The 22,263-nt window shown below is 59.3% G+C and overlaps 2 protein-coding genes across 4 annotated transcripts in view; both read right to left on the bottom strand.

Moving 5' to 3' along the window:
• Positions 1–9,541: 9,541 nt before the first annotated feature.
• On the bottom strand, positions 9,542–14,233 carry LOC141479448 (heme-binding protein 1-like). Its single transcript, XM_074168629.1, has 5 exons — positions 13,988–14,233; positions 13,747–13,832; positions 11,097–11,238; positions 10,770–10,953; positions 9,542–10,614 (listed from the first exon to the last, which is right to left on the bottom strand). Exons 1-5 carry the CDS (start codon positions 14,145–14,147, stop codon positions 10,440–10,442), a joined length of 747 nt encoding a protein of 248 aa, XP_074024730.1. The 5' UTR covers positions 14,148–14,233; the 3' UTR covers positions 9,542–10,439.
• A 488-nt stretch (positions 14,234–14,721) lies between these two features.
• The window catches only part of KLC4 (kinesin light chain 4), a 29,770-nt gene continuing 22,228 nt past the window's right edge, over positions 14,722–22,263 (bottom strand). For 2 of the 3 annotated variants that reach the window (XM_074169156.1, XM_074169157.1), the window contains exons 14-16: positions 15,920–16,044; positions 15,765–15,822; positions 14,722–15,328 (exon numbers count right to left, since the gene is read on the bottom strand). In XM_074169156.1, coding sequence (XP_074025257.1) covers positions 15,239–15,328; positions 15,765–15,822; positions 15,920–16,044 — 273 coding nt within the window. In that variant the 3' untranslated portion in view covers positions 14,722–15,238. Of the gene's footprint in view, positions 15,329–15,764; positions 15,823–15,919; positions 16,045–18,726; positions 20,696–22,263 lie in introns of those variants that run through there. The other variant, XM_074169158.1, reaches the window with a different exon arrangement.

The following is a 22,263-nucleotide window of genomic DNA, read 5'->3' as shown; positions in this document are numbered from 1 at the left end:
TGAGTGCAAAACGTTCAGGGACACTTCAGTCCTCCAGGGCAGAGGTCATCTAGGAACCAGGAGCTGAAATACAAGCAGACTTGTAATAATCACTCACTTTAAACCCCAGCCCCTTCCCACACCAGCTCCCAGCGCAGGCAACAACCCCGTGTGTGTGTGTCTGTGTGTGCTTCTCCCAGCCTGCAACACCTCACTTTCCAAAGTGGGAGGGTTCATCCACCCGAATCTGATGTGTCACCCCACTTTCCAGACGGGAATCTGCTCGTATGGGTTTTCCTCACTCATCCTCCTGCGCAATACGAACACCAAGTCCAAGGCACCCCAACCTCACAGAAGTCCAGACCATCTGACAACGGTGGATTCAACTCGCACACGCTCAGCCCGCTCCACAAATGCCAAACTTCCCGCCTGCTCCATCCAAATGGGAGCTTAATTTGACAAGGAGGAGACAGGCCATGGGTATCCCACCAGCAAGCTCCATCTCACAGGAGGAATCATCAGTTAAAAAAACACAGATATGCCTCCTCTTCAGACACACAATTGCTGTGCACCGCTGCGAAGGCAACAGGAGGTTCATGAGCACTCGGCATCACTGCAACGTCCCACCCCGGCAAGTCCCAGTCTGAATTCTCCTGTGGTTGGATTTGGCTAGTTTTCGTTTCTGCTCTCTAGGGCACCTGGACACCTCAGCATCCATCTGTTCATCATCAACGGGAACGTTCCAAGTAGTGTCCTGGATGTCACCTAATATTTTTAAGGATTAAAATGGGCTTTCAAGAGAGTTCCTTGCAGAACAACTTCGGAGGGTCAAAACTGGAAAACAGAGGATAGATTTTTTTTTTTTTTTGAAAGCTGACCAAATAAATTAAAGGAGCAGCCCCAGGCAGTAACAATCGGCAAAGAGTATCAACAAAAGCACCTACCCATCAATCTTCCTAAAGGGCTCGGAGACAAGCAGGCTCGGGAAGGGCCCATGCTGGGCCGGCACACCGAAGCTCCGCATCCCAGGCACACAGACGAGGCTTTCAGAAGCTTGCAAACTACTCCGAAGTCCCCCTTGCCTCTCTCTCTGCTGATCAGACAGCACGTATTAGTTGCCTCTCAGAGGAGAGGAAAGCAGTCTGTTCTGTGCACAGACAGAGATCGCTTCCCCGAAAAAAAAAAAAAAAAAGGCAAAGCTTAAATTAAGACTAGAAGTACTGTACGGCTCAGCCTTTTAAGCTCAGGAAAAACATTTTTGTATTAAATTTAAAAAAAAAAAAAAAAAAAAAGCTGGCAAGAGCGAGGAACAGAGTTGGAGCGGCAGTCAATGAAAAGCACATGCGCTGCAGACCTGGCTGCCAACACAAATTGATGCTTTGAAACAAAGACCACTTGTGTTTGGCTTGAAGATCTTCCACAGCTACTCGGCAGGGGCTGCGCAGATTAAAAGGAGACACAGGTAAACACAGGAGAGCAGCGCTTGCTGCCAAGTATTTCCCCAGAACAAAGGAATGACCTGAAATGGAGTCCCTGCCTGGACAGAGTGACATAGGTTCATCCTCACCGGGCTGCAACGTGCCAAAGCAGGCAGAGGCAAAAGGAAACATTGGAATGACTCTGTTCAACCTGAATTCAAGCAGCACCCAGACCCAGACACACAGCCTGAACCCGGAGAGATGCAGCTGCTCAGCACATCGAATGCACCTCCAACCTCAAGAGCCCCCAGGAGCTTCGCTACAACCAGCCTGTGCCCATCTCCCATGAAAGAGAATATCCAGAAGAAACCCCAGACAACTATTCTTCCAGTGCTCCACTCCTGACCACAGATACTTGTGAGCATCCTGCAAAGCCTTCTGTTGCACTCAGTTCCCAAGCCCACCAACATCTGTATGAAGACATGCCTTGCAAGCCTCTCTTCCTTTCCACTGCCTGCACGGTGGTACCTTCAGAAGGCAGAGGAAGAACGAAACAGGAGATGGTCTTCCTCACGGTGATCCTTCAGTCTGGCCCTCTTTTGTTTAGGGACATCAGCTGCCCAGTCTAAACCAACAGCAACAGTTCCCATTATATCGCAAGGTGGATTTGCTGGCACCGTGTGACTTGAGAGGTGCTGGGGACGCTACTCCCTCACGTAGCACCCAACGGCAACACAAGGAAGCAGCCCCCGGGTAATTTTCCCCGGAGAGAGGCGAGAAAGAGGAGAGACAAAGGGAGAGCTGAGAGCTCATCCACACAACCAGCACAGCAGATCCTGACGGGGCTGGGTAGGATGGAGCAGATGGAAGTGAAGGACCCCCACCAAGCTACATCCTCTGGAATCTAAAAGCCATGTTCTAGCTTTCCTATGCTGTGGTTCAATAGCTTTGGCATCAGGAAGTGAGCAAACAGCTTCTAAAAGACCCCAGGGTCTCACGCTCCCTCTGAACATCCTCCCTAAAATGCAAGAGGTGCACAACGTACCCGGACTGCTGAAAGCTCACAAGGACATTGGGAACAAGACAGGAGCCACGTGCAGAGTTTCCCAACTATGACAAAGCCCAGGGAACAGCCCCTGCTCCAGCAGGCAGCCACACAGAAAGCCTGAAGACCTGCAGCATCCCTACCTGCTCCCTACCAGGTCTCTCTCGGAGAACAAACCCTTCCGTGACCAGTGTTGGGATTGCTTCTTCCAGGCAAGCCGGCACGCCAGGTACGCTACGTTCCCAGCACAGCCCTTTAACCCCGCTGCGGGACCTAACATCTGCTCTTCTACCAGACAAAAGGCATCTTACAAGGAGCTCTTGGGTGGCACCTCCCAACATTTGCCAGGCAAAAAGCAGGACATGGAAACAGGCCACCCAGCACAGCACCTCTGCCATGCCGAAACGCACACTGATGCCCAAGAACCAACACATCGCTAACCATCAAATCGGCATTTCTCCATCTGCCTTCCCCTTCTCCCCCAAGACACAGCTGAAGACACTACACTTGCCCTTCTGTCCCCACAGGCAGGACCAGCCTTCTCCAGGAGGTATCGCCATGCCGAAGGCATTCACCTGGGGGGGGGTAGGAGGGTGGTGAAGTGGTACAGCTCCCCTCTTTCACTTCCACAGCAAAATCCACTTGTGCCGGTCTGCAGCTCTTGCGAACCCCCTCGAACCCAACATTAACAGCCCGCGCAACTTAAATCCTCGTAAAGGAGAAGGTTCCTGTGCATCTGCCAAGTGTCGTGTCAGCCTCGCTGCCTTCCAGGCATCCAAAGGGCTGCCTGTCCCAGCCCACGAGACCGCCACTCGCATCGGGAGAACGAGACCCGTTCCTTGGGGTCTGGACAAACAATCGCATGTCCTCCGATCTCAGGGGAATTGCCCTGCAAACACCGCAGGAGCAACTGCCTTCACAAAGAGCACGTTTGTACCCAAGTCCGTCTGCTCCTAAATAAGCATTTGTTCCAAGTTCCCAAATATCGAAAGCAGTGGAAACACCCACTGCTAATGTGAAATATTTTGCATTCCAGGCCTGAGAGCTACGCTTGAAAATGTTCAGAAAGGAAAGAGTGTTTATTCACTGGAGAGAGGTGTAGGTCCAGCTATTTACTTAAGTCCACGTGTGCTTGCTGGAAGACAGCTTTGATCTTTGCAGCTCAAATAGCAGATGAATTGCAATGAAGGGAAGAAAAATATTAGTGTAAAGTTACCCTAGTAAATACCTGTAACCAGGCCTCACAGCCTTCAGATCTTTTTTAAGTGCCTTATCGCTTACAGCCCGACTGGCCCTCGCGTTCCCGCTGGCTGCCCCAAAGCCAGGCTCTTCTCTTCCCACTCCTTTCCCACCTTCTTCCCCTCCGTCCCCCTTGGGCTCCGTGGCCTTTGGAGAAAGCGCCGCCCGCCCTCCCCAGGACACGTACCGCCTGCCTGCTTGGATGCGACCTGGACCAGCCTTTGGTCAAACAAGACGAGACCTATCCACCTGAGCAACACACGTACGCGCACTGCTATCCGCCCACCTCCCTCGAGCGAGAGGGCTTCAGCAGACGGGGAGGAAACGCACTCCCATCAGCAAGAGCATCCATCACCCAGCGCGCAACTAAACACAGGTGCTTGCTGCAGTTCAAACATCTGCCCCTCTGCCTGTAGAAGCTGGTCTCGTCCCAGATCACTTAAGAGATCAGAGGACATCCTTAAAGGACGCAGGACATGACATCCCTCCGGTTTGTGCCAGTTCTCAGTGGTCCAGGACCCACTGTGCAGACAAAGAAGCGCCTAAGGCCATGACTACGGAGTCACCACGACTATGGAGTCACCGTGCCGTTGAAGCTCTGCATCGGAGTTACAGCCTGACCTGAGCACAGCCAAGTCCCGAAGGGGGATCACGTGCTTTATAAGAAAAGAATAGTATTGGCTTGTCACTGCTTTGCCCCAAAACAGCCCAGAAATGTGCTGAGCAGCACAGCTTTTCAGCAGCTGAAGAGATGCTCGCTTACATAAACTATCACAGGACTTGGTCTGGCTGCAAAGGACTCGGAGCTGCTGGAAAACAGATGGCAACTTCAGCTGAAAGAGAGAAAGTCACCCAAGTTGTACTATTGGAAATTCATTTTGGACCTTTTAAACCCAGGGAAAATTCTCAGATCCTATCTGACCATTCCTGTTTTCAGGGATTTTCTTCTTTCGGAACAGCCTTGCTAGCGAGCACAAGAAAAGCACCGCCATACAGAAACACACCGCTCGACACAGGACACAGAGGTGCTTCCAGAAGAAAATAGACCTTTTGGGGTTTTTTGGTTTGTGGGGTTTTTTTTGGTTGGTTTTTTTTTTTTTTGCTTTAAAGAAAAGTTGACTCAGCAAATATTTCCTCCGCTAGAATTTCAACCACATGTTCCAGCAGAAGCCAGCACACATCTGGCACGCTGCAGTGTCATTGCCAGAAAGATCACAGCTCCGCTGAGCAACGGAAATGGAGGAACAGGGACCAGCAGTCCAGGCACCGAGCACTCCTGGGACACATACGTGGCAAAGGAGGATCACAGAAAGGACCCCGCATGAGCCACGGGTACCCCACACTTCACAGATGCTTCCCCAGCACCGTCTCCAGACAGCGTCTGCAGGCAAAGGGAGATGCTGCCCCACAACCCCCAAAACTTAGACATCGATCTAGACATCTAGATTTAGCCCATAAAATCTAGACATCGATCCGTACCTTTTGGCCACGTTGCTGCTGTCTGAGATATTTATTACTTTTTTTTAACAGTGTCCGTGAGCTGGGTGGCAGCATGTTCCTCCCTGTGCTGTAGGACACGGTCCTGCCGAGCAGGAGGAACGAGGAGAAGGATACGCGCTTGCAGCAGCACAGAAATTCCAGCAATTGGGAGAGGGGAGCGTGCCGGCAGGAAAGGCAGCGGACAGCCCTCCGCGGGCAGGCCCGCGCATCCCAGTTGCCGGTGCCGGCAGGTAGGCGAATGCTCCGGCAGGTCCAACGGGGCTCGGTGGCACCGGAGCCCAAGCAAAGCACGCACTCGCCCTCCAGAAACAGGCTCCCCGAGAAGGCTGCCAAGGCAATGAGAAGGCTGCCAAGGCAATCGCCAATTACGGTGCTAATCAGCTAAATAAGTGCTACTTTTCGTGCTTATCAGCTGTAAATTGGACATTACTCCAATGCTCCTCCAGACATGGGGAAGAGCAGCAGCGGCGCTATAAATATCTCTCCCTGGGAGGCAGTATCCTCCCCTCCATCCCCAGGTGCTAGAAAAAGATTGCTCTTGATTTTTGCAGCAGAAACCGCACAGCAAACTGTACACACACACACACACTGGTGCCTGGTGACACAGAAGGGACCGCGAGCGGGTACCGACGGGACCCTGTCCCGCAGGGCTCCCAGCGGAAAGGGGGCGAGAAACAAGACGGCGCGGGGCAGAGGCAGGACCCTTCGAAGCTGGGCTAGAAACCAGCTCACGGCTCCCGTGGCTCTCGCACCACAGCCAAAACCCCGGCCTCCTCAGGCAAGGAAAATGGCGCTAGGAAGCCAGCAGGGAGAAAAAACAGGGAGCAGAGAGAGGGAAGGCGGGTTTGGGCCCTGCAGCTCGAGTCGAACAACCGGGAAGAGGAGCAGGAGCAGCAGCCGCCAGGAAAATCAACCATTTGCCCCCAAGCCTTCGTGCCACCCGGGAGGGTGGCAGAGCTGGGAAGGGGCAAGGAGGCTGGTTCTCTTGGTTCTCTCGCCCTCCCAGCACGGAGGGTGACGCGGGACGGGGTACGGCTCATCCGGACCGTGCTCAGCAAGGGACAAAACCCCCTCAGCGGTTGGGAGGCCAATTTCCACTGGGTGGGGTGAGGTGGGGTGGGGGGAGCCCACTGTTTTTCTTCCCAGGTTTGATCTGCCCAAGATTTCCCGGGAAAGCCACCCCCGCCGCCAGCCCTCAACACGGGGCCCGGAGAGGCTGCGAGACGGGGCCGGGGGGGGGGGGGGGCGAACCCAGCCGGTGGGGTTTGGGGGGCGGTGGGGTTTGGGGGGAGGGGGGTGTGTGTGTTGGGGGTTCCGGGAGCCGCCTCCCCGGCCAGCGCCCCTTCTCCGTTTCCCAGTCGGCGAAACGCCCGGAGCGTTTCAACCCGCATCCCGGTTCGTCCCAGCGCGACGCTCCCTCCCCCGCCCCCGACGGTGGGGCGAGCGAGCGGGCGGGCAGGGCGAGCCGCCGCACGCCGGGCAAGGAGAGACGGGGGCCGGGCGATCCGGTGACTCCCGCACGGCGGCTAGTGGGGGGGGGGGCGGCCGCCCTCCGGCAGCGAAGCGACGGGGCGGGGGGGTGGGGGGTCCCGCGGGCCGAGCCGGGCTCACGATGAACCCGGGATTGGGGGGGGGGGGGGGGCTCAGCCCAGGAAGGCACCGCCACGCCACGCAGCCCCCCCCCGCCCCGCCCCGCCCCGCCGATGGCCCCGTCGGGGCGCGAAGCACCGGACGGCACCGGGACCCGCACCCCGGCCGGGGTGGGGTGGGGGGCTGGGGGTAGGGCCGCTGCGGCGCCCGGCCCGACCCGCACTCACCCAGCACCAGGAGCGCCCGCACCGCCGCCATCCTCCGCGCCGCTCCCCGCCGCCCGGTCAGTGCGCGCCCCGGCCCCTGGCCATGCCGCCGCCCCGCCTGCCGCCGCCGCCGCCGGGAGGGGCTTCCGGGGGCGGAGCGGCCACCGGAAACCGGGCGGGGCTCGGGGGGCGCGGGGCCCCGCGGGCAGCCCCCGGCTGAGTGGCTCGTTCGGTCCCACCGGTAGCGGGAGGGGAGGGACGCGCCAGGAGCCCCTGGGCTGGGACCCCAGGGTGGCTGGGTGCTCCCTGCTCCCGTCCGCCCCGAGCCCCAGCCCGGGGGGTGGTGGGGGGCGCGGAGCAGCGAGGAGACGGCGGAGCTGCCCTCCCACCCGGGGGCTCCTCGTTAAACCGGTGGTGGGAGGTCCCCCACCTACCGCTGTTGGAGAGACCCCGTGAAAGGCCAGCAGCACCCGGGAGCTCTGCGTCCCGCTGCGGGCTCCGCAGAAGGCTGGGCAGGCAGCCCCAGCTCCCCAACGCTTCGCCTATTCCTTGGTGCTCACCCACATGGCCCAAAGTCGGGGCACGGCAGCCCAAGCTGGCCTGGCCGCCTGCAGAGTGCGGGCTGGAGGTCTCCCTGCCCGACCAAAGGCTCCCACGGAGCCCACCGCTCCACCAGCTCTGGCGGCCGCAGGTCTGAACACCGGCTTTCCAGCTGGTTTGGCTGCTGGCTGCTTTCGGTACCGCCTGGAAGGAAGACTCACCATCAGACACCCCACGGCGTCTCCCAAGAGCTCTGCTGGATCCGTCACAGAAGATGCTGAAGGCTTGACTTAGCAAAGCCCGCGTGGCACAGGACCGGAGCACGCCTGCTGCCCTGCGTGGTGGTGCCGGCCTGGAGCTGCACCAGAAGCTCCTTCCATTACCACCTCCAGCAGAGCCTGGGAGACCACGGTGCTGCCCCAGCACGGCTGTGCGGCTTTGCCAGTAGCCGCAGACCGGTCCTCTCTCATAGGGAAGCCACCGCTTCCTGCCACCGAAAGCTGTTCTGGTTGTGGTTGGGGACCCAGCAGCCTCAGAGGAAGCGGTAGCCCATTCAGCAAGCTCTAGAAAGCAAGTTTTACTTCCACCTGCAACCTCAGGGCAAGCAAGGCAGGTGATGTGCGGTAAGAGGAAGGGTCTCTGTCCCACACACGCTGGCTGACTTTGCTCTCCCGCTGAGGCGCCTGATCCCAGCCTGATGTAAGGGAATCGCTTCTCCTTCCCCAGGAGGGAAGTGAGCGCAAGCACTGCCAATCCAGGTATCGCCGCTCTTATCTGAAGAGCATTTGCCACATCAGCCTTCAGAGCTGCGGGCTGTCACATCACCTCCCCAGCCCTACCTGCCTTTAGTGCCCCAGGGACCAGAAAGAACCGCACCACAAGATACCCAGGAAACCACTGTCTGCTCTGGCGGGGCTTGCCCAGGCTCTGCCTGAAGCTACCTCGCTCCTTCGAAGACGAGGGTATAACGTGCCCGGCCCCACTCTCCCCACAGCCACAGGCTGGGCAGCCAGGCTCCCTCGCTTCCAGAGGGCAAGCCAGCCTGCACCAGGGCAACGAAAAGCATCTGATCAGAGAATGGGGTGGCAGAAGCCCCCTGCGCTGCTAGGGCAATGAGACCACAGAGCTGGCCCTGGCCCTTCCCCTCTTCCCGACCCCCCCCCCCCAGCCGGCTGCATTGCAGAGCCAAAGGGCCAGAGCCAGAGTCTGAGCAGCAGTGGGAGGTGAGGCACATGGCGCGCCTCCAGTTACAGCAGGAGGAAACTCCTTGGGAAATAGGTGAGGAGCCAGGAGTCCCTCCGCACCGAGCCAGTTAAGCACATCCCTGCAGAAGTGGGGATGAAGTGTGCCTACAGGAGAGCCGGAGAGGGACTCTTTGTCAGGAAGTGTAGTGACAGGACAAGGGGTAATGGTTTTAAATTGGAAGAGGGGAGATTTAGATGAGATATTAGGAGGAAATTCTTTCCTGTGAGGGTGGTGAGGCACTGGAACAGGTTGCCCAGGGAAGCTGTGGATGCCCCATCCGTGGAGGTGTTCAAGGCCAGGCTGGATGGGGCTTTGAGCAACCTGGTCTGGTGGGAGGTGTCCCTGCCCGTGGCAGGGGGGTTGGAACTGGATGATCCTTAAGGTCCCTTCCAATTCTAACCATTCTATGATTCTAAGTGCACCAGTTTCTGCAGCCAACCAGCACGACGTGCCGTCATGTGCTGAATTCTCAGCCCCCGAGATCGAGTGCCCGTCTGCAGTACAGTCAAAGGAGCCAACGTTCTGCTCAGGGGAAAAAATGAGGCTAGAGCAGACCCCAGCCTACAGAAAACCGCCTCACCTGCAGGGGAGCGCGGCCAGAGTTGTCTGTAGCAGTAATATAAGCAGCCTGTGCCTGGCTGAACACGACGCCATAACCTGGGCAAACATCAGAGCCCTTCTAATTAGACACAGCTTTGCAGCCTGGAGCAGCTTGAGGGAGAAGGCAAGGCTCTTCCCAACCCCCCCCACCCCTCCCCATCAGTGATCTTGCAGCTGCAGTGGTTTGAGCTGGGTTTATTTACTGTTGGCACTGCCAGCTTCCCCCAGGAAAGCGTGACGGTATTCATGGATGTGAAACTCGCTGATCGATGCACAACGCAACACACGGCGGTGCCGCTGCTGCCGCCGTCAGGACCCGTCCCTCTCAGCTTGCAGCAGGTCCGCGAAACAGCACCCACAACGGATGGACAAAGGCTGCCAGCGCCCCGGTCCTAGCTGAAGGATGGTGAGTGACAGCCAGGGAGGCAACCCAAGAGTCCAAAGAGAGCCATCCCAGCAGGAAACGTTCAGGATCCACATCTCGCTTGCGGCGAGCCCTTTCCCCCCTTCAAACCCTACTGTCCCTGTAGCAGCATTTCAGTGGCTCCATTCGGGACAGGGAGCCCTTCTCACAGGAAGCCCTTCTCACCCTTCTTCTCTGGGAAGCCCAGACAGAGCCCCACACCTCGCACACTGTCGTTTGCTTTCTACACACCATCACCTTGTGACTCCGCCGTCCACAAGCCCCACTAGCGTGCCTGGCACAGCTCTGCAATCTCGGCTCAGAGCTGAGAGAAGCCCAGGTCAGGCCAGCGCATCGCACAAGCCCACACGGTTACTGCCTTACATGAGCCCCCACCACGTGCTTCCCACCAGGAGCCTGCTGCAGAGGCTCTCCCCGGTGCCGGTGCCAGCTCCAGCCTCAGCTGGCCCCTGCGGAGGTAGGTGAAGTGCAGACCAGTCAGGTTTTCCCCTGGCCGGGCCCTCGCCGGGCAGAGCGCAAACCCACCCCGCAGTCTCCCGGTCTGTCATTTTGTGGGTGAATGGTGGGTCAGGATGTGCATTCGTCTCCTTTGGGTCAGAACTGCCATCTACACCAGGTCCAGTCGCAGGACGGTTTGCGGTCACAGAGGGGACTCACTCTGCTCGGCAGATGAACCAGATCTCATTGCGGCGCTGAGGGATGCTGGGGTTTTCATAAACAGCCACGATGTAGGTTTCCCGGAGCACAGTGTCTGTGGAACCCAAGAGCTCCCAGAAGAGACTGATCTCTCGCAGAATCGTCTCCTCAGTGGTCATCCCATAGAAAACCCTGCAGCAAAGGGAGCAACGTAAGCAGCAGACGCAGCACGTTCCCCCTTCCCACAGCCAGGGCTCCCACCCCTCTGCCCAAGGAACCACAGCAGCCGTGCGGGGAGTTCATACACCTCCTCTGAGCTGAAAAAACACCTCTGGTGCTGGGGTCACCTGGTTATAACCCGGAGTGGTGCCCTCTCGGTGATGTGGATTTCGGGGTCCGTGGGAACAGGAGGATTTTGCTGGAACTCTCCCGGTAGATAATAGGCGGTTACGACCTCACGCTCCAGCTCAGTCCCCTCCTTGGTCAGGTGGATTTCGTTGAGCACTGGGACTGTCATGCCCAGGTAGCAACCTGGAAGGGAGGTAGGAAAGCAACGGGCACAGTGAAACAGCTGGCTCAGGAGTGGCAGCCCTTGTCCCCACTCCGAACAAACAGTGGCAGGGCCGTCCCTCTGTGCAGCCTGCCAGCCCCCTCCAGCCCCTGCCTGCACACACCTACAGAGTTCTCCTTGCAGATGTAGCGCATGAGCTTCATGAAGCTCATGGAGATGCTCTGCTCATACATGGGCTCCCCCTTGGTGACACACGCCCACTTCCCAGCTGGGTACCGCCGCTCCTCATAGGCTGCTTCCTCGCGCTGAAACAGGCCACAGACAAGCCAAGTCAGAGTTAAGCACGCTGCTTCCTCGCGCTGAAACAGGCCACAGACAAGCCAAGTCAGAGTTAAGCACACTGACAACACTGCAGCACTCGGGTGGCAAAACCGACACTGACAGGCAGGAGGTGGGTAGACGGGACTCTGCCAGAATGAGACCCCCTGCTAGATAGCGACGGGCAGGGGAGGCTGGAGAAGGCGGAGGGAACTGGCGTCACACGCACCTCAGACAAGGACACTTTAACAGCACCGGGCAAAAGTCAGCCAAAGGAAAAGCACGGACAGGGGACAGGGTGCAGGGAGGCTTGGAGGCTCCTGGCATGCACACGGAATGCAGCACATCCTCAGCAGGGGGCACAGGACTTTCTGCTCCTCTCCAGTCGCTGTCCTGCCTACTCACAAGGATGTGCCCGATTCCAGGCACCCAAAGGCCTCCAGCAAGGCTGACACGATTCTCAGGTGCAGCACCTTTTACCTGGAGCCCTGCGTGCACAGAGGATAACAAGCAAAAAGCCTCCTGCCCAGCAAAAGGGAAAGTCTGGCAGAAGAGCTCTAGCACCCAGAAGAGCTGTGAAGGTTGGAACAAAACTCCTCTCAGATCCTTCTCCCGTACTAAGAAGCGACAGGAGGAAGAAAAGACATGAACACAGCTGGCGCAGAGGGGACAGCTTTGAGGGATGGGTCAGAATCTCTATTTCCAGCACAGATGCCCAGTCTTCTGGCCAACACAGAAGGGGGGCAGGGGAGAGCGGGGAAATGGCATCTGAATCTCCTCATAGTTCACTCATAGCATGGTTATAACCACAGGGACCACATAAAGAGGGGGTGGGAAGTTGTAGCCAGCACCTATCTTCCTGCTCGCAGCTTGTTCTTCAGCCAGATTAAAGCGCTCCTGAGACAACCTTGTTCCACGGAGCTCAGGGCACCTGTCCAAACTTCTGTGCTCCACAGCTGTGCTGGCAGCGAAGTGAGCCGGGAAGTTGTGACCAGCCTCAGAACCGAGTGCGGCCTCCCTGTGGCTCCACCCAAATCAGGTCTCCACTCAGAAAGCCAAAGCCAAGGCAGAAGGGAAGGCATCTGGACCGCTCGTGTACAGCAGCGGGGTGCCAGGAAGAAAGAGTGCCCCACAACACAGTGCCCCACAGCCGGATCCTGGTATTAAGCATCACCACTCTAGAAGATGAGACTTGACCAAGAGGAAGAGTTAAGATACTTCACACAGAGCCAGTGGCAACAGGTCCCTGCAATATGAGCGGGGGAACTCGACTGAGAGTACTGACAGAGCAAGGCTTATAATAATTTCGCTTGCCTCCAAGAGGACGCGGGCTTGTAGCACTGACAGCTCAGGAGGAGCAGCAAAATACCACTTGCCTGCCCGAGCCTGGGAAACATCTTCTTTTTCCCAGAAGGGCCCCAGCTCCAAAGTTCCCTGAGCACTGATGCCAGGAAGTGGCTCCTGTCTCCTCACCCAGCCCTGGAGTAAAACTCCAACAATCCTCCTCAGGCACAGAGGGGATGGCAACAGCAACCAAAGATCTTCAGGTTCCACAAAGTCTTGGGGCCCCATTCCTGCCTGGGACCAGCACAGGCAGAGAAGAGCCCTGGGACCCAGAAGAAGAGGGGAAGTGGGAGTGCGGTGAAGCCCCAGTTCAGAACTAAACAACCTACATGCTCAGACGTGTTTTACAGGCAGGAGCGCTGGACCTCAGCCCAGAAGAAACTGGTTAAGCTCTCCTCATATAGAGGACAATTGACGGATGCCTTCCTGGTAGCAAGCCCAACCAACTCCGCAGAGGTACAGGAACCAGTCGGACAGGCGTTTCTTCACAGCTATTCCTCAGAGCTCGGAAGCGCCCTTTTGTGCGCGAGAGTTGAGAGGGAGGCGGGTGACTCGGCTGGCCCGGGAGACGTTTGGGCAGAAGCTAACCGTAGCCTTTGGATTGAAAGTCCGTGACACGTACCACCACACGCTCAGGTCAGATGGCCGGGGCTGGCGCTCCCCACCGAAGCATCCTTATCTTGGGCCGGCTAGAGATCTTCTCCGGCTCTAACCGGCAGCCACAAAACCCCAAACCCAGCAGGCAGGGCGCAGACCCTTGAAGCTGTTAAAACCCTCGCGTTCTCTCTCTTCTCGGAGGAGAGGCGGGTAAAGGAGGAGAGGCGGGTAAAGGCGGCCAGCCGGGAGAGGCCCAGAGGAAGCGGCGAGGCCAGTTCGATTTTAAAAACAAGGCCGGGAAGCTGAGCCACCGCCGTTCACTCAACGCGGGAGAAGACGCGGGGACAGCAGAAGGCCTCGGGTGCAAGCCCGATGAGGTGGCCGCCTTCTCCCTGAGGGAAAGGGGCTGCTGCTCTTTCCCGAGGAAAGAGGGGTCCCCCCCCGCGCTGTTCCACAGCGCGGGGGGGGACCCCTCTTTCCTCGGGAAAGAGCAGCAGCCCCTTTCCCTGAGGGAAAGTGCCTCATCGGGCTGTGGGGAGAGGTGCAGGCCTCACCTTCTCCTGCTGCGAGAGGGTAACGTAGGGCACGGCCTGGCGGGCCTGGCTGTGCCGGCTCATCTGGACGATGGGGCCCGCCATGTCTGCAAGGCAAAGGAGATGAGAAGGAGGTGGGTGGGTGGGAGGGGAGGTGGGGGGGGGAGGCTCGCCCAGGCCGGCCGGCAGGGACAGGCCCAACCAACCCCCCCCCTCCCCTCCTCCTTCTCCTCCTCCTCCTCCTCCTCCAAACCCCGCTCACCTCGGGGCAAGCTCACTCGGTGAGTGCTGGCCACCGCCTCCCAGTGGGCGAACAAGCGGCCCCGCTCCTCCTCCTCTTCTTCTTCCTCCTCCTCGTCGCCGCCATCCTCCTCGGCCTCCTCGCCCAGCCCGTCCAGGTCCTCCAGGCTGATGCGCGCCATAGCGCCCCCCCACCCCACCACCACCACCCCCCCCCCTCCGCTTCGCTTCCCCCCCCCCTCCTCCTCCTCCTCCTCCTCCTCGCACCCAGAAACCAGCGCCCCGCCCCCGAAAGGTGGCGTCACTGATGACGTCACGAGGCGTGGCGCCGTTGCTCCCCCGGCAGGCGGCGCTCGCGCTCCCCTCTCCCCCGCCTCCAGCACCCCCTCCTCCTGCAACACCCCCCCAACACCCCCCCTCCTCCGACACACACCCCCGACACCCCCGCAACACCCCCCCGCAACACCCCCCCTCCTCCGACACACACCCCCGACACCCCCGCAACACCCCCCCGCAACACCCCCCCTCCTCCGACACACACCCCCGACACCCCCGCAACACCCCCCCTCCTCCGACACACACCCCCGACACCCCCGCAACACCCCCCCTCCTCCGACACACCCCCTCCTGCAACACCCCCCCAACAACCCCCCCCTCCGATACACCCCCCGACCCCCTAACACCCCCCCACCCCCTTCAACGCCCCCCCAGCTCCAACACACACGCCCCCGGCGCCCCGCCGTTCTGAGCCACGGTCGCTTCTAGGGTGGTTTTTATTTAATAAAATAAAGTACAGCCATCAGCCAGCGGGGGGTAAGGGGGGGTGGGGGGTGCGAACGAACGCGCGGCCGCCCCCAGTGCCCGCGGCGCTCCGGTGGGCAGCGAGGGGGGGAGTTGGGGGGGGGGGGGGGGCGGTTTGCCGCTCCCGGTGCCGCCCCGTTCCCACCGGACCGGCATTACGTGTCTACCTTGGCTAGCGTGTGGCGACCGGTACCGAGCCACCGAAGCTGGGTGCGCAGCGGAGGGGGCGCATGCGTGCGGGGCTGCGGTTCCCAAAACTAGCTAGGGGGCCTCCCGGTCCCCCCTCCCCCTTTATCCCCCCCCCTCCTCCCGGGATGGACGGGCAGACAGTGGCACAAGAGCCGGTGATGGGGGAAAAGGGTGCAGTTGAGGTGGGGAGGGTGCCCCAAGCTGCGGTGGGTGGGTGGGTGGGCCAGCAGCAGGGCGGCCAGATGCCGGGGGGGGGGGGTGGAGGGTGGTGGTGGTGGGGGGGTCAGTTGGAGGAGAGGAGGGAGCTGTGGGAGGAGAGGTCCATGCTGCTGGCGCTGAGTCCTCTGCTCTCTGCACGCAGGCCTTGGGTGCCCTGGAAAATACAGCACCCATGAGGAGCAGTACCTGTAACACCCCCACCCCCACCACCACCACCCTGTCCCAAAGCTGCCAGCCCACCCCCTCCTGCCTCGCAAGCCCCGGGGGGGGCCATCATCAGCCACCTCTTTGCTCCCAGTCTGCAGCTGGAGGGTTTGCTGAGCTCAGCAGGCAGGGAGGCGATTACCTGGAGGCAACACCTTCCTTTTTGGAGCTACGATCTCAGGATCAGGGCACAGGGTGGGGGCACTGGCCCTGGCCACCCCTCGGGAGGACAAAGTACCTCCAGCCCCACAGGGATGAGTACATCTGCATGGATGAACGTTCACCAGCGGGGTCTCAGGCACCGCCTGTGTCACCGGCCGCGGTCCCCATAGCCCCCACCTCAGCACCCATTCCTGCCCCAGCCCCACCGTCCGCCCTCTGCTTACCTCAAACGAAGCATCACTAGACTTGTGCAGGTAATTTAATGACGCGGCTCGCTTCATGCTACAAGAAAGCAGAGGAGAGCGGGTGTGATCTTATTGTGCCTGGCCAGACCCCAAGGCCAGGGGGTGGCAGGGTCCCCACCCGCCCTGGCCCTTACCTGGTGTTCCTGGGCTCCAGGGGACCATTGCCCTGCAGTTTCTTGACCAACATCTCGCTGCTCCTCCGTATCACTTCCCGGATTTTCCCCAGGGAGCTGCTGCGCTGGAGGGTGCCACTGCCATCCTGGACACAGAGACACAAGCCGGGGTGATGGCTGAGTGGCACCGATCAGGCTCTGGCATGCTGCAGACGAGTGGCCAGGAACTGGGCTTGGCTCCAAACACCCTCTTGGCCCGCTGGCGCTGAGGATTTAGCCCCGGCACAAAGCAGGCTTCCTGCTCACTACATGGCTCCCCCTCACCCTGGTTCTCCAGAGGACATGACGACCGTGAGGTCCGGGAACACCACCACAGCTTGGCTCATCCAGACTGATTCTCCTTCCTGCCCGGTGCAAACCCAACACCAAGCCAGGCTGCTGACCTACGCCAGGCCACCGGCACAAATGGCACTGCCATCCCCACAGCCTTGCTCGAGCATGGCATAGCTCCATCACCTGCGACAGCTCAGGCAGCTGCTACTAAGGAGGTCCCAGTGGCCTGGGACCAAGCCCTGATGGTGGTAGCCCCGAGCTTGGGGGTACTTTCGTCAGGCCAGGACGTGCTACCAGGACATTCAGTTGAAGGACGCGCTCCTCATTTGCCGCTGGCTGGAGACTATCCTCCCTCTCCCCTCGCCCTTCCTCACCACGTCATTGCTATTCCTCCTCTCCATCCAGCACTCGTCCTGATGCACATCCTGGTCCTGCAGGCTCACTCATGGCAGACAAGACAGGTCCACATGCACACATGGCCTTGTCCCACCTCTAACGTCTCCAAGAGGATTAGTTTTGAACCTGCTGAGCAATTCAGGCAGCTCCACCTGGATTGCGTTCATTTGGCTGTGTTGCCAAGCAGGCACCACTCTCCTTGGTACCCCCAACTTCGCCCAGCCCTGCTAGCTGCCCCAGGGTGGCACTTTAAAGGGTTTCTTTACGGTTGCCTGCTTTTTCCAAAGACCAAAGCTAGCACTACATCTTGTTCCTCAGCCCATTTCCTCCCACCTGCCCCCAAAAGTCCTTAGTACTCAGAAAGGCACTTTCAGCCCTTCACAGGCTCTAGCCTGTCTCCTGCATTTAGCTCCACACGCACGGAAGGCACAGGCTACCAACGTTGAAGACCACCTCGTGCCACCATGCTCTTCCCCTGTGGCCAGGCACGCTCATTACACAAGGTTGTGGCACCGCTGCTGATGTGGAGTTACTTTCCCTCTGATGGCCTGATAACAGCAGTCCTCCCTGCTCCTGAACCCAGTGGCCACGGCACATCAAGGCAGAAGAAACGGAGATAAGGAGACTGCAAAAGCCCTCTGCTCCTTACGAGCATGTGTGCGACCCCCTTTGTACCACTCCAAGTGACCAACATGCCCTGTGGCTCAGGCTGGCACCAGTGATTGCTCCAGGAGTGTCCATGCAGCTCTGCAGGTAAGCAGAGTCTGCCTGAGGCCAGCCACCCCCCTGTGCTGACACCTACGGTTTGTGGTCCTGGGGAAGGCTTTTCCAACACTGGCCTGTTCCGATTACCCAAAGCTGATCCAGCCCTAGACCCCCCCCTTCAGCAGCTGAACGGGACTTTTCCTTCCAGCAAACCTTTCTCCTGGCATTCATCTCATCCCTTCTTGGATAGGCCAAGTGCATTGAACCTCTTCGCTTTCTCGTCGGGATGAAGGATTACTAAACTGTGTTGTTTGTAAACACACATGTGTAAAAACACATGTTTTTACATGTGCTGTTGCTGCAAGGGACCCACTCACCAGGAATCCAGAGAGCACCGAAAGCATTAGCAAAGTAAACAATTCGGCTCCCGCACCAGGCATCCTGGGCAGGTTTTGGAGGAGCTGGCCATCACAATGTGGCACTAGCAAAGACCAGGGGTGTGGGAGGGTGTCTTTTGCCTCCCCAGCAGACTTGCACTGGGTCACCACCATGCAGGGTACCGCCACGCCAGGCACTGTTCCTTTTGCCAGGGCACACGAGCCGGGGTGGAGAAGGGAACACAGCTGGGGCAGGGGAGCAGGACCATGGTACAAGGGCAGCAGGATCCGGCCAGAAAGTGCGCTGTGGGGTCAGGGCTGGAGGGTGGAACCGTATTTCCCCAGCTGCAGTGATGCAGACCGACTGCAGACCAACACCAGAACCAAATGCTGCTGCACGCTGGGTTAAAAATAGCCTCCCTTCTCTCCCCACTCCCTTTTCTGCAGGGTTATTTTTAACCCAGAACATTTATGGGGCTTGGCTTACCGCAGAGCCCCCACCCCATTGCACCCACCAGGATGATGAGAACACTCCAAAAAAAAAAAAAAAAAAAGTAAAGAAGGAAAAGCAGCTCCAGCGCTGAGCTGCTCTCTGCTGCGTGCTCCCACCCTGCTTGCTGCATGGAGGCAGAGGACTTGGGCAGGATTTGGCAGCGTGTGGAGCTCAGCACTGGGGGGACACAATGGGGTATTTCTCTGACTAATGGAAACACCAGCTGGGGAAGGCCCAAGCTCAGACACCCCAGGGCAGCCCCGCCACAGGGAGCTACAGAGCCGAGGTTAGCAGCAACCCCGGTTTGGAGGTTTGAGGAGAGGCACAGCGGAGGTGGGTCCCTCGTCTCCAATGCTCAGCCTAGGAGAAGGCACCCTGGGGGTGGCACATCCCCACCCCCCGGCCCCGCACGCACACAGACACCAAGCACCCCCAACACCTGCTCCAGCAGCATTTGCACCCGCCACCCCAGGGCTGACCGACACTGGCCTACAGAGCGTGGAAAGAAGCACAGGGCAGCGGTTCGGGTCTGTCTACCTTTAATCAGAGGTACGGTTGTTACAGCACCAGGTCCGGGACGTGACAAAACACAGGGGCAGGTGGCATCGAGGCCTGAACGCACCCTGCGCTGGGGACGCATCGCTCTCCAGGAGCGTGGAGCAGCACTGGGAGAGAGAGGCAGGGGAGGCACAAGCCCTAGAGAGCTCAGCCCTGGGCTCCACACCCCATGGTCCTGAGGACAAACATCCTTTCAGCAAGCACAAGCTCCCAGGGGAGCAGCATGCACGTGCCCCAAGGCCTCTGCGCCACCAGGGGAAAGCCAGGCCCGGACAGACACAAGCACATTTAGTATCACAACCTGCCAGATGACTATCATGATGACTAGCCAGATGACTATCAAACTATCTAGCTAAATAAATAAGGGGGGTGGGGGGTGTTGTCCTGCGCTGGCCTCTGGGCTCTGTCCTGCTGGCTGCAGCCTCCCCAGCCTTCTTCCCAGGTAGGAGGACCGGGGAGGCTCACTTCCTATGGAGGAGGTGGGCTGAGGGTAGGCACCCAAGGGTGTTAGGCTCAAGGCAGTGGTGGTCTGCCCCTGGGAAACATCCCCTTTTCCCAGTAGCGACCAACAGCACCAGACCCTGTGCAGGCCTGGAGTCCCATCAGAGGCACTGAGCCACCCCCACACATGCCCAGGGTCAGCACTGTCGTCTTAGCAGTCACAGGTTACAGATTTGCCACCCGCTCGGCCAGGGACAGCCAGGCAGCAAGTCGCAGCCCCAGGGATCATGCCTGGCAAGCCAGGTCCTGTGTCCAAGAATTGCCCTCCTCCGTGAACCACCCAGCCCCTTCTCCTCCTGCAGAAACCTCCCTCCAGCTACCCCATCTGCCCCCACATGCTCAGGGCACCCCAAGCCCCAGCTCTTCCTTTCCTCTCATCCTTCTTTGCACCTCCTTTTTCTCCTAACCCCTCTGCTCCAAACCAGCCCATTCCCCATCTCGGCCACTTCTAATGGCCTGGGGCCTTGCCCCTTGCAGAAAAGTTCTGTTTTCCTCCTACCCTTCCCTCTGTCTCCAAGGAACAGCGAACAGCTTCACCTCTGCCTCTCCCAGCAACCCACACCTAGGGACCCTGGAGCAATGGGGAGCTTATCCACCGCTTAACACCATCGAGTGAGGAATTCTGCTACAGCATCAGGTCAGGAGGTTGCAACCAAGCCCACTTCTCCTGGCAGGTCCCCGTTCCACACGTGGCCCTTGGCTGTCACCCCCTCACTTTGTCTTGGATGTATGGTAGTTATGGGCCACGCTACATTCCCGTGCCCCTGCAGAGAGACCTACAAGCTGCTCCTGGGTTGCAGAGCTCAGCAGGGAGGAGGACAGCAAGACGGGGACCACCCTGTGCTGCAGGGAGAGCCCAGCTCACCGGTGGCCAGCGCAGGTTTGCTACAGGGCACTAACATCAGCTAAGCCTACAGGGAAGAAAGCAACTGGGCACATGACAGCCCTGCCAATGCCAGGCCTCTCTGTCCTAAAAACAGCCCCCCTCCCCATCTTCGTGCCTCCGTCCCGGCCTTTGCAGAGACGGGAGGGAACAAGCTAGGAGGGTTGAGGATGTCTAATGACGGTGGAGTCGGCACGCCTGGAGTGAAGACAATCCCCCGCAGGCCTGGTCCCCAGGGATGAGCAAGGGCAGGCTGGGGGTGGGGGGCACGCAAGGGGACGGTGGCCCGTCACCCTGGCCTGGGGGAGCAGGCAGCTCCTCGCAGATTCTTCCTGCTCTTGCTGGCCACGGGACTGGAGCTGGGCCATGTGGCCAGGGACTCCTCTCTGCAGGCGTCGCGGTGCCCTCGCGCGCCGGGAGGGTTGGGGGACTGGCGTGGAGTTCTCGCCGAGGAAGGAGGGATGGTGTGGAGGAAAAGTCGGAAGATACAACACAAACATCCAGGTGATTGCGGTGGAGGGGAAAGAGGGAGTCTCGGGAGGCATTTAAGCCTAGTGCACAGAGAGGAGAAAGACACAATTTACAAGGCCGTGAGGTTGTAGGTCACCCAGGGAGCAGGTGGGGCAGGGCCCAGGCTGCATGCAGAGACAATGGGGCCACCTCTGGGCAAAAGTGGGGGTGCGGTGGGGGGGGGGGGGGGGGTAGTCCTGTGAGGCCAAAACAGTGGGCTCACATCTTTTGCCAGTGCGCTCTAGCAGGCTGGCAGGAACAGCTAGCTCCAGGAGGAACAACCTGCATCTGAGGGCTCCCTGGCTCTCGGACCTTGGGCACAGGGTGCCCGCCAAGGCCTCAGCACCGCTGAGCTGGTGCCATTCCTGCTCTCATGGCCCAGACCTTGGCTCTCCCAGCCCAATTACCTGGGCAGCAAGCAGCTGGTCCAGGCCCTGGGGTGCTTCCAGAGCTGCTCCTGGCAGCAGGGCACAGAGGCTGCTGGCACCCTGGGGGGCGGTAGGGTATCCCATGGGCCCTGCCTGCAGCAGCTGACAGCTAAGGGACGGCAGCAGAGACTGCTCCGAGGCAGCACGTCCAAGATCTCTAGACCAGCACAGGGAACAACTGGCCGTGACAGACAGGAGCAGCAGGAGCTGCCTCAGCCTTCATTTTGGGGGAGCTGCAGCCCAGTGCAGGCCTGCTGGCCAGGGAGAAGAGGCTGGCCACATGTGCAGCAGGCTGGAAAAGGCACCAAGCATCATGTGGCAACAGCCCTGTTCCCCAGGGTGCTGGGCTAGCCCTCAAATCCTCTATCTACAGCTGGCTGGGCCAGGTAAGCCCTGCCAAGCCCTCTGGGTCACACAAGCAGGTGCTATACCCCTTGGCTGGGTCAGGCTGGGGGAGAGGGTGACACTGCCTGCTTGCTTTGGGATGATCAGCTCAGAGACTGACAGGAAGGTCTCTCAGACCATCACCAGCGTAAAGCGATCACCCAACACCAGCCACAGCCAGGAGGAATGGCAGAGAGCCACCACCCAGGACAGGGATCAGGTGACCCTAATCCAAACTTGCAACCCTCCCTCTGTGCTTGCCTAGCCCCTCTACTAAGAGGGACTGCAAGGGCCCAGGGTCGGTGCCTTGCCAGGGAAAGGACTCTCTTTGCTCCTGATGCCAAGAGCTGGGACAGAGGACAGCCCTACGTCTGGCAGAGCTGCCAGGTCCCCTTGAAGCTCTGCTCCCCAGGTCCCCTCCAGCCACCTCCTGGGTACAATCCACAATCAAGAGAGCCAGCAGGCTTCAGGCTTGGGTGTTGAGGGGCTGTCATGGCAACAGGGAAGAGGAAGGGGGAAAGGAGGGAGCTCATGCGGGTGGGGATGGAGACGAGCCAAGTGGGGAAGGGTTAGTGACAGCAGATGTGAGGGGGGAGCAAAGAACTCCATGTGCTCAGTGTGTCGCCTCCTGCCAGGCTGCAACAACCCCTGGGTATCCAGCTACACTACACTCTCAACTAGAGTTTGCAGGAGGAATAGTAAGTGTTAACAGCTCTAGCAGCCCTCGAGCCAAGCACCCACCAGCACCATGCTCACTTGCCACCTCTTCTCCATCCTCCTCCTTGCAGAAGACAAAA

This window comes from Numenius arquata, chromosome 2 (genome assembly GCF_964106895.1).
Source record: "Numenius arquata chromosome 2, bNumArq3.hap1.1, whole genome shotgun sequence".
NCBI classification, from domain to species: domain Eukaryota; kingdom Metazoa; phylum Chordata; class Aves; order Charadriiformes; family Scolopacidae; genus Numenius; species Numenius arquata.
The sequence above is the reverse complement of the archived record's forward strand: the minus strand, read 5'-3'. Positions and strand labels throughout refer to the sequence as shown.